Source organism: Triticum urartu, chromosome 3A (genome assembly GCF_056163025.1).
Source record: "Triticum urartu cultivar PI428250 chromosome 3A, HENAU_Tu73, whole genome shotgun sequence".
Classification (NCBI taxonomy): domain Eukaryota; kingdom Viridiplantae; phylum Streptophyta; class Magnoliopsida; order Poales; family Poaceae; genus Triticum; species Triticum urartu.
In genome coordinates, this window is record NC_141875.1 from 117,047,610 (window position 1) to 117,059,161 (window position 11,552).

Here is an 11,552-nt window from a genome sequence, read left to right on the forward strand (position 1 = left end):
CTGCATATCGGCGAGAGGTGGACACAGTGGCTGGTCACTTTAAAGGTTATCAGGTGGACCATATAGACCGGCGGAAGAATGAAGTGGCGGATGCTTTAAGTCGTCTTGGTTCCCAACGTAAACCAGTTCCTCCCAATGTCTTTCTTGATGTGTTGCACAATCCGTCAGTCAAAATACCATCCGAAGAAGATTTGGTTGTTCCTGATCCGGAGGCTCAATTGGTGGCAGCTTTGCATGCCATACCGGATTGGACGATCCCATATCTGGATTACATGAACCGGGGTGAGTTACAAGTTGAGGAAACGTTGGCCCGACAGATAATCCGGTGTTCCAAGTCCATGACCATACTCAACGGGGAGTTACATCGTTACAGTGTTTCAGGAGCGATTCAACGATGCGTTTCTCCTCAAGAAGGTTGTGAGATTTTGCGAGAAATTCATGAAGGGGATTGCGGTCATCACGCCGGTTCAAAGTCGTTGGTTGCTAAAGCTTTTCACCACGGTTTTTACTGGTTGACGGCGCATGCTAATGCGGAGGATTTGGTCAAAAGATGTGATGGATGTCAAAAGTTTGCCCGCCGTGTGCACGTTCCGGCTCAAGAGTTGCGGATGATTCCAATTACGTGGCCGTTTGCCACTTGGGGGATGGATATGGTTAGACCCTTCAAGCGCTCCAAGGACAAGAAGACCCATCTGTTAGTAGCAATTGATAAATTCACTAAATGGGTAGAGGCAGAGCCAGTCAGCAAGTGTGATGCAGCCACAGCGGTTCAATTCATCAAAAAGGTGATATTCTGGTTTGGCTTTCCACATAGCATTATAACAGATAATGGCACTAACTTGTCAAAAGGAGAGATGGAAGAATTCTGTCAACGTGAGCACATCCGGCTTGATCTAGCATCAGTGGATCACCCCCAATCTAATGGTCAAGCGGAAAGGGCAAATCAAGAAATTCTGCGGGGTATCAAACCAAGGCTTATGGTTCCCTTAAAGCGGACGCCGGGTTGTTGGGTCGAGGAGCTACCTTCTGTGTTATGGAGCATCAACACCACACCCAATAGGTCTACGGGTTACACGCCTTTCTTCATGGTTTATGGAGCAGAGGCGGTTCTTCCTAGTGACATCCGTCATGATTCGCCCCGTGTGGCAGCTTATGTTGAAGCTGATAATGAGAAGGCACGTCAGGATTCTCTGGACCTGTTGGATGAAGAGCGGGATCTTGCAGCAGTGCATTCGGCGATTTATCAACAAGATCTTCGATGTTATCACAGCCGCCGAGTTAAAACTAGAACCTTTCAAGAAGGTGATTTGGTGCTCCGGCTCATCCAGGATCAGACTGATAGGCATAAGTTATCCCCCCCTTGGGAAGGACCCTTTGTGGTCAGCAAAAATCTGCACAACGGATCCTACTACCTCATTGATGTTCGAGAGCATGAAGACTCACGTCAATCGGGGGAGGAGACAAAGCGGCCATGGAACATAGCTCTCCTTCGGCCTTACTATACTTGAAGCCATAGGCTTTTTCACATGTACATATTTATGACAGTGTATATACCATATAATAAACCGGAGCCTCCATTATAAGCGGGGTATCTGTTCTTTCTTATATCATATGTGTGCTTTTACAAGTTAACAGTCAAAGCGGAGTCTTTGTTAAACCGGATTTAGCAACTGCATAAAGATAAAGAAAATCACTAGGGGGCTTGGTCATGTTTGAACCACAGCTACACCTCTTGATAGGCTTTTCAGCTACACAAGGACAAGTTTGTGGAGCCAAAGAGAGTATTGTGCACTGTACAAACTCAAACATAGGCACACGCTGAGCATCGCTCACAGAGTTACTTGGGGGCTCTTTTTTGCAAAGCAATAAAGATTTTGAAAGGACCCTCGTAATTGGCTATCAAGCCACGGCTTGGAAGCCTGGTGTATTCACCTAAAACCCCGGGTTAACCTGCCTTCATCAAGTAAGCTACTCCTATCCAGGTAATCCTGGCATGACCCATCGAACGTTTGACAAGTCAATCTTTTACAGACCCTGAACTTGTCATAGTTAAAATGGTGATTGGTTAATTGGAGGCCCATCTTAAAAGGCTTTGTTAAATGGTTTAACTCAGAGGCCTGGCAGCCCATGAAAAGCCTCGATTTGGAGCCTGGCAGCTCGTAAAAAGCCTCGCATATTTTCCTATTTGCATTTTGTTTGTTGACAATCATAAGTATTTTTTGATAAACCGGCATCCTTGATTCGGCTTGCTTTCCAACCACCAGCTGTTGGCTCATGATCAGTTATAAACTGGTGGTCACTGACCCGGTATGGTTTGACTAAATCACCAGTGTTATGAAGAAAATCTGGTAGGTATACCGGTCCGGTTTGATAGATAGACCAGCATTTTGAAGATGAGATTATCAAATGTATCGGGTTGGTGTTAAACACCTTTGTTGTATACATGTTTGCTCACTCAATGAGGTATGTTTTGTACATTATTTTTTGTACAAACACTTGGTTATTCAGCTCAAGTACTATATACTTCTTGGATATGATGACATGTTTAGCGGTAAACCGCTAGACAATTTTAAGTTTTTTATACCCAGGAAGGCAAGTCATCATAGACTATGCATAAAATATATCCTGAAGGGCGGCACAGATTGTCACAAAGGGATATGAAGCATGCTCGATGGCATGGCAGATAAACAAAGTTTCAGCTATCCTATTACATGAAGCTTTAAAGCGGCTCAACAGTGCCATTGTTTTTCATAGTAGCCATATAAACCGGCGACCGGATCAGGACTCTTCATCATGACGGTTTGACGGTTGTGGGTCAGTTGGTGCACGCACTTCTTCATCCCTCCCCAGCCGCTGGAAATCAGCCGTTGACCAATCAATTCCGGTTAAAACTCGGAATACTGCTTCTTCATGGATTAGATCAGAAGGGTTAATATCAGGGGCATAAGTGTGCTTACGAATTGGAGGCACAAGTTCTTCGACTTCATGGATTTCGGCCGGCTGTCTTTTCCCTTCTACATCATAAAGCGGTTGAAAATGGGACAAATCGGTGTCTTCAGCTAATTTGCTGGCCGCTGGCCGCATCTGTTTGGTCAACCGCCGAAGATCATCATTGTCAAAGTTTGAGCCGTCTTCTTTAACGCCTGGATACCCTTTAATGATATCCTCCGCTTCAAGATCTGGAATCCAGGCCTTGGCTCGAATAAGGGCAGTTAATGCTCCGGCTCTTGCAGCGGCTCTTTTCAACTCGGCAATACGCACCGGTAACATGCCCAGCTTCTCAAGTGTTTCCTTAATCAATGTTGGTGCCGGTTTGTTATAAGCTGCTGTACTAATGGCTCGCTGAGATCCAGAGTATAGCTGCTCAACCAATGTGTATGTCGCTTTGAGCTTCATCCGCATATCTGCACCAAGATGAGTGATCCGAGTTCCTGCCAAAGATTTTTTCAACATCGTGGTCAGTTTTAAGATTCATTGACTGATGCAACATACATAAGCAGATACTTACCAAAGATAGCAGCGGTCATAGCGTTGATTTGGCGCTTCAAACCGGCTAGTTCTTCAGCCACCAGTTTCAGGGCTTCCTCAGCATCTACGGCTCTTTTGGTCAAACCGGCTTTTTCTGTTTCCCATGCAGCACGATCTTGATTGAAGGATTCTTTCAATTTTTCCATTCCAGCCAGGTCCTGGGTCAGCTCCTCTTTGGCTTTTGCAGCTTCGGCTTGTTGCGACTTCACATTTTCTTGCAAGTCAGAGTTTTGGCATCTTTGCTTCTCAGTTCAGCCTGCAACATTGAAGGTATCTTCAACAAAACAACATATATATGCACTAAGTATAAAGCATGTAACAAGTTATCCACTTCATACTTGGGGGCTAATGCTTATTTGCTCTCAAATACTACCTTCTATGCAAGTCTCCAGAACAGTGCAAGCATTATCCTTGACAGTTGGGGGCTAATGTACATTTGTTCTAAACTGGCGGTGTGGATTAAAAACCGGATTACCTGGCCAAGTTAAACCAGCCTTTGGGGGCTATGCTACAGAATGTTATTTCATTTTTCAAAACATGAGTTTTATTATGATTGAACACACGCCTTGGCAAGGATTAATGATGGGATGCTTAAAGTGTTACAAAGACCCGGTTTATGATTGACAATCATAAAACGGCTCTTGGGGGCTACTTGGAATAGTATTTCAGCTATAAATCAATGTGCAAGGGAGAAGAATTTACCTCATATCGTTCTTTCATCAAATTCACCAAACCGGCTTCATAATCCCGGTTTTAGTGCAGACAGTTCAAGAAGCCGGAATGAAGCTCATCAGCATTAAGATGAGCATAGTTTGATAAGTCGCTGCTCCATTTGCCTTTATCCCTGGTAATTTGCTCTTCTTTGGCACTATGCTGAGCCAAAATGACGGGATGACCAGGAGAACTATGGCCGGCTCCAGTAATAATAACGTCATCGCCTTGGCCTTCAGGATTTTGGGCGGATGATGGTGGAATTTCAGTGTCTTTCATCGGATTAGCCCGGTTTGGTTCTGCCGATTCAGCATCAGGGGCGGCAGGCTCAGCATCTGTGGGTTCGTCAGTATGTTGGTCGTCAAGGGGCGGATCATCAAACGTTGTTTCAGGATGGAGGCCTTCCGGTTCACCTGTTTGCTCCAGTTCAACTATTGGTTCTTCTTCTTCAGCAACAGGGTCTTCTGGCGGATTGGTGACCCGAGCTTTCTTGCTGGGTCTGGCTTTGGCCCTGCAAATAGAATAAAAAGGGTTAACATGCTGTTCAAAAGATGAAGGGCGCATTGAAAGGAAAGGTTTTTCGTAACTCACCCAGCCACAGTTTTCAAAGGGGGGAGTTGAGTTGCTGTCGATTCACCAGAAGAGGAAGGAGGTGTCACCTGATAATTTGAATCGGACGGATTAAGAGGCTGTCTGAAATAACCTGCCTTGGGGTAAGAATGGTCAGAAGTAGGAGATACCTCAGACCGACGCTTCCGAACCGGAGTATCAGGTAAACCGGTAGAGGTGACCTGTTGGCCACTGTGCCGAGTTGTTCGGCGAGCCTCATGCTATTGAGTCTTCAAAATAAATGTTGGATCCAAGTGAGCAAGAGGATAAGAAAAGCTTACTTTCCGGATTGTTTGGCGAGGTTTTTCTGTTGGCATAGAGTCTGAACCAAAGGAAAGGGTAATTACCTCTACGTCCTCAGCCTGACTAGCTTCGGCCTCCTCCTGAGGAAGATCATTGTTAACAAGATGCATAAAAAGAGAGCCAAGTGAGTCAAGTTCTACCTCAGCTTCTGGGTCATCAGTATCATCATCAAGCTCCATATTAATCCGGTCAGACGTTTTCCGCTTTGACGTCCGTTTTACGGCTTTGGTCTTCGGGCGGTTTGGCTTGGCCACTTTGTCTCCAGTTGGCTTTGCCGCTTTTTCTATGGATTTCCATTTCCAGAAGGGGTCATCACCCTATACATATAAAGAAGAAGGGTTACAGCTTGTATAAGTCAAAGATATTAGAGATGAAGAGGAAGTGTAATGCTTACAGCAGGCGGTTTGTTCTTGGTGTAGAAGGGACTCAGGCCGGTTTGACTATAGACCAGTTCCGATTCATTCAGAATCTTCTTTACACCTTCACTAATTTCTTCCTCAGATAATTGGATGTTGCAGTGCCATTGAGGATCGTCAACCTCACCGGTATATTCGCACATTAAACTGGGACGCCGGCTTAGCGGCAAGATACTCCAGGATATCCAACAGCGTACAAAATCCACACCTGTCAACCCGTTTGCCATAAAGGCCCGGAGCTTGGCGGTTTGAGGAGCATATTTTGCCCTTTGTGAGGAGCTCAGGCGTTGTGGCATTGGGTGAGTATTGGATGATCTATGATCTCGGAAGCCAGGGAGGGGATTCTCATCTTCAGGCGAAGTGTCTCTGCAATAGAACCATGTTTGGTTCCATTCCTTTGGGTGGCTATGGTGTTTGGCATGAGGAAATTCCACTTCTTTCCGCTTTTGAATCGAAACACCACCAAGCTCTGTATTCGGGCCATTCACAAACTCTGTGCGCCGGTTTAAGTGAAAGAAATCTCAGAACAATTCTGCAGTTGGTTCTTCCTGTAAATAGGCTTCACAGAAGACTTGGAAATTGCATAAGTTGGAGACTGAATTGGGACCAATATCTTGTGGATGCAGTTGGAAGCTGGCGAGCACATCTCGATAAAATTTTGACCCTGGCGGTTTGTAACCACGGCCTATATGGTCAACAAAGATTACCACTTCACCTTGTCTTGGGGTTGGAGGATTCTCAGTTCCTGGGCTCGCCATTTGATCTCAGTTTTCTTAGGCAGAGAGCCGATGCTAACCATCTCATCCAGTTGAGCCTCAGTAACCCAGGAACGAGCCCGGTTGCAGGCAGTGAATTGTTTAGCCATTGCAAAGCGAACAAACTAAAAATGAAAGGCCGGTTTATAAATTATGCATGATCATACACAAGAGACAAGGGAGTAAGAAATGTACTAATATAATAAATGGTACAACCCGGAGACTAGTATGATGAGAAAGAAGGTAATGCTGGCGCAGGATTGATCAGACACTGTTAAACCGGAGCATAATTATGAAGGTAACATGCTCTTCCGGTTTATCAGAGGGCTAATGGCATAGACTATTTATCCAATATCAAATCGCTTATATTGGTGCGAGGAGAAACAGATTTCACAGTGATGTATAAAACTTTCGGATCTAGAGATAAGACAGAAAGCAAAAATAATTGGATCTTGAAGGGGTGCAGAACTGAAGCAATTTTTGACAGATAGATCAGTTCTTTGTGCATAAAGATTTGTGATGATCATGGTAGGTAAGCTACGGTAAGAGATGTATCAAGCATAAAGTGTCCATCTATTAAAGGAAGAACATGGAAGAATAGCACTGATGAACTTCGGAAGAACTGCGAGGAATATCGAAACCCTAGAACAGATCTATGGTGAAAAAAGCAGAGAACTTACCGGAGCTAGTGAGGAAGCGGAAGGGCGCCGCAGTTCTCTGGTGCGTTCAGGGCGATGTAGCGACTGAGGTCAGAGCAGAAACGACGGTTGACGGTGGCGGCGGAGTTCTAGAGGCTGAGCGGCGTGAGGAAGACGATGCGAAGAGGCACGGGGGAAACGGTGAAAATGACCCATCGGTACTATTTATAAGACGAAGTGAAAAATGGCAAGTGCGGGAGTTGAGGAGTCCAAAAAATGGATAAGTTAATAAAGGTGTCGCCTCGACAACTGGATATATATTAAATGAAGGAAATCTCCGATATCAACGGATGGATGACGTCAGGACGGTTTATCGTAATTTTGAAGTATGACGTCACGGCGGTTTACAAGATCAAAAATGAAGACAAGAGAGAAGATTTTTTCTAAAGTGTGGAAGATTGATATGAACAAGTTCAAACCAATCTGGGGCCTAATGTTGGGGATATTACTACCGGAGGTAAACCGGCCTTGGGTAGCCGGGTTGACTCTTTGAAGATTAGAAGCCCATGAAGATGTAAAGATGCTGGCACTTTACGGAGGGCCCAAAGGCGAGTTACAGTATGTAAATGTAAACCGGCCCAGTCATGTAACTTGTATAGTAAGATAGAAAGAGAGAGGCCGAACCGGATACGTTTATAAACCGGCTTCGGGACTCTGTAGCCCGGCGGGCGTCAACCTATGTATATAAAGGGACGACCCGGCCGCGGTTTAGAGACAGACAACAACAACTCGAAAGCCAGACAAAGCGGATTCGCTCCCTGGCCTTCGAAACCCTAGCAATACCAATCACAACTAGACGTAGGCTTTTACCTTCATCGAAGGGGCCGAACTAGTATAAACTCCCGTGTCCCCTTGTCCGGTTTAACCCCTTTAAGCTAACCCATTGTGATGGCTCCACAACTAAGTCCTTTCACGAGGACATCTACCGTGACAAACCCACGACACAAAGGACAGGCCAAAACGGTCTCTTATGATAAGCAAAGCATTCTTGAGGGTACACGGGAATTTTATCTAGTCACTTTCATCATGTTGGTTTGATTTGTGTTCGCTACTTTGATAATTTGATATGTGGGTGGACCGATGCTTAGGTGTTGTTCTTACTTGAACAAACCTCCTACTTGTGATTAACCCTCCCGCAAGCATCCGCAACTACAAGAAAAGTATTAAGAATAAATTCTAACCATAGCATTAAACTTTTGGATCCAATGGGTCTCTTACGGAATAGCGCATAAACTGGGGTTTAAGATTCTGTCACTCTCGCAACCCACCATCTAATTGCTACTCCACAATGCATTCCCTTAGGCCCAAATATGGTGAAGTGTCATGTAGTCGACGTTCACATGACACCACTAAGGGAATAACAACATACATACTATCAAAATATCGAACACATATCAAGTTCACATGATTACTTGCAACATGATTTCTCCCGTGACCTCAAGAACAAAAGTAACTACTCACAAATGATAAACATGTTCATGATCCTAGGAGTATTAAATAGCATAATGGATCTGATAAAAGTGTAATATGGATGGTAGAAATATATTTTTATAATCTGAATAAATAAAAACATCAAGGTAGCAAATAGTAAACGGGCACAAAAACGGTATTGCAATGCTTGAAAATGAGGCCTAGGGTCCGTACTTTCACTAGTGCAACCTCTCAACAATGCTAACATAGTTAGATCATATGATTATCCCTCAAGGTGCAATAAAGAATCACTCCCAAGTTCCTCTTTGCGGAGAACAAAAGATAGAAATTGTTTGTAGGGTACGAAACCACCTCAAAGCTATTCTTTCCATTCGATCTATTCAAGAGTTCGTACTAAAATAACGCAAAGCTATTTTTTCCGTTCGATCTATCCTAGAGTTCGTACTAGAATAACACCAAAGCATATTCATATTCATAATACTCAATCCACACAAAGAACTACATGGAGACTCCAAAGTTTCTATTGGAGAAAAGATAATAAGAACGTGCATCAACCCCTATCCATAGACTATCCCAATGTCACAGCGGAAATCCGCGAGTTGAATGCCAAAACAAATATCAAGTGAATCAATATGATACCCCATTGTCACCTCGAGTATTCATACGACAAGACATACATCATGTGTTCTCATATCTGAATACTCAATCCGACAAGACAAAACTTCAAAGGGTAAAGATTCAATTCATCACACCAAGGGTGTAGAGGGGAGAAACATCATATGATCTGAATATATTAACAAAGCCCATGATATAGATCACGAGAGAGAGAGAGGTTAATCACATAGCTACTGGTACAAACCCTCAGCCCCAAGGGTGGACTACTCCCTCCTCATTGTGGTGGCCGCCGGGATGATGAAGATGGCCACCGGAGATGATTCCCCCCTCCGGCAGGGTGCCGGAAAGGGTCTAGACTGGTTTTTGGTGGCTATTCTGATCTAGGTTAACCCCGAAGGATTTCGGAATATTTGGGAACTTATAGTGCAAAGAAGTGGTGTGGGAGGCCACCGAGATGGGCACAACCCACCTGGGCATGCCAGCGGGCCCTAACGCGCCCTGGTGGGTTGTGCCCCCCTCGGGGCACCCCCCATCAGGTGCTGCTTTGGCCCATCGGGAGTCTTCCGGTCCATAAAAATTCCACAAAAAGTTTCATGGTGTTTGGACTCCGTTTAATATTGATTTTCTGCGATGTAAAAAACAAGCAAAAAACAACAACTGGCACTGGGTCAATAGGTTAGTCGCAAAAAATGATATAAAGTTGCTATAAAATGATTGTAAAACATCTAAGAATGGTAATATATTGGCATGAATACTTCATAAATTATAGATATGTTGGAGACGTATCAGCATCCCAAAGCTTAATACCTACTCGTCCTCGAGTAGGTAAATGACAAAAGAAATAATTTATGAAGTGTGAATGCTAGCAAAGTGCACAAGTTTTATCAATGATAATTTCAATCACTTTTCCTAGCATCATAATAGCAATTCTTTCTTATAAAACTTCTCATGTTATAGTGGCAACCAATTCACATGTTAAGGTTCAAACAATGAATTCTCTTGAAACCCAACAACCAATGTTCTTAGTCACCAAGCAATTGCAATTCAATTTATTCAACAGAGTTTAATTAAGATCTCCACATACTCAACCATCATATAGTCTTCTATGATTGCTGACACTCACCTTGTACACATAAACAAAACGTTTCAACCGGACACATAGAAAGATAGGGGCTTATAATTTCGCCTCCCAGCGTATTCACCTCAAGGGTGATGTCAACAATAATAACTCATGCTACCCATATTCAACTAGACATATGTGCCTAGATCTTTCCTCACCACATGATGCTTGCCAAAAGAGAAAAATAAAAAGTAATAGAGAGAAGAACTTTGACTCTTGCATAAAAGTAAATACATAAAAGTAAAAGATAGGCCTTCGCAGAGGGAAGCAGAGGTTGCCATGTGCTTATTTGTTTGCATGCTCAATCCCTTAGTGCAAAAGAACGTCACATTCTATTGCCCCTTGTGATAGCAACCTTTATTATGCAGTCTGTCACTTTATTGATTTGCCATCACAAGTTTGTACAACGCTCAATTTTCTCTTACACTAAATGATCTTACACTTTTAGAAGCAATTTTTATTGCCTTATTGCACCGATGACAACTTACTTGAAGGATCTTGCTCAATCCTTAGGTAGGTATGGTGGACTCTTGAAAATAAGATTTGGGTTTAAGGGTTTTTGGATGCACAAGTAGTATCTCTACTTGGTGCGGAATTTTTGGCTAGCAAAGATGGGGGTAAGCACCACATGTTGAAGGATCTATGACAATATAATTTCTATGTGAATATGAACAAACATAAACCATTACATTGTCTTCCTTGTCCAACGCCAACAATTTCGGCATATAATATTTTGATGGGGGCTCACAATCACAAAAGATTTCCATGATAGTGTATTTGCATGCGAAAGTTCTCTTCCTTATACTAATTATTCGTGAATTGCTTGTATGACCAATATTGTGATTGTCAAGCCTCGAAATATTTCACTTTCTAAATCCAATGTGAAGCTACCACTAGGCATGATATGATTTCAACTTCACGACATTCAATTTATTCAACAATTTACTCATAGGATATAAGTGAAGCACAAGATTAAATGACATAGAAAAGAGCTTCATTGACGGGGTGTGAATGCCGCTTACTTGGCCTTCCTGTAATTATTTGAGGACTCTATTTTATTTAAAAATTTCAGATCTAAGCATTTTATTAAAACAGCAAGAAAAACAAAACGAAATGACATTTATACAATAGCACACATCATGTGAAGAAGCAAAAACTTAGGATCAACCGATACTAACCGATAATTGTTGAAAAAGAATTGTGGGATGCCTACCGGGGCATCCCCAAGCTTAAATGCTTGAGACTTCTTGGAATATTAACTTGGGATGCCTTGGGCATCCCCAATCTTGAGCTTTTGTGTCTCCTTAATTCCTTTTGTATCACGGTTTCCCTAAATCTTAAAAACTTCATCCACATAAAACTCAAC

At 43.2% G+C, this 11,552-nt stretch overlaps 1 protein-coding gene across 1 annotated transcript; it reads right to left on the reverse strand.

The window, feature by feature from the left end:
- Positions 1–2,778: 2,778 nt before the first annotated feature.
- Positions 2,779–3,674, reverse strand: LOC147978848 (uncharacterized). The gene is made up of 2 exons (XM_087516678.1): positions 3,509–3,674; positions 2,779–3,431 (listed from the first exon to the last, which is right to left on the reverse strand). Exons 1-2 carry the CDS (start codon positions 3,672–3,674, stop codon positions 2,779–2,781), a joined length of 819 nt encoding a protein of 272 aa, XP_087372804.1.
- Between the last annotated feature and the right edge of the window lie 7,878 nt (positions 3,675–11,552).

Excerpts from the sequence above, each read along its gene's own strand:
- LOC147978848 (XM_087516678.1), bottom strand. The coding sequence starts at position 3,674 with ATGGAAAAATTGAAAGAATCCTTCAATCAAGATCGTGCTGCATGGGAA. Across the intron at positions 3,432-3,508 it reads TATGACCGCTGCTATCTTTG|GAACTCGGATCACTCATCTT; the intron begins GTAAGTATCTGC and ends AATCTTTGGCAG.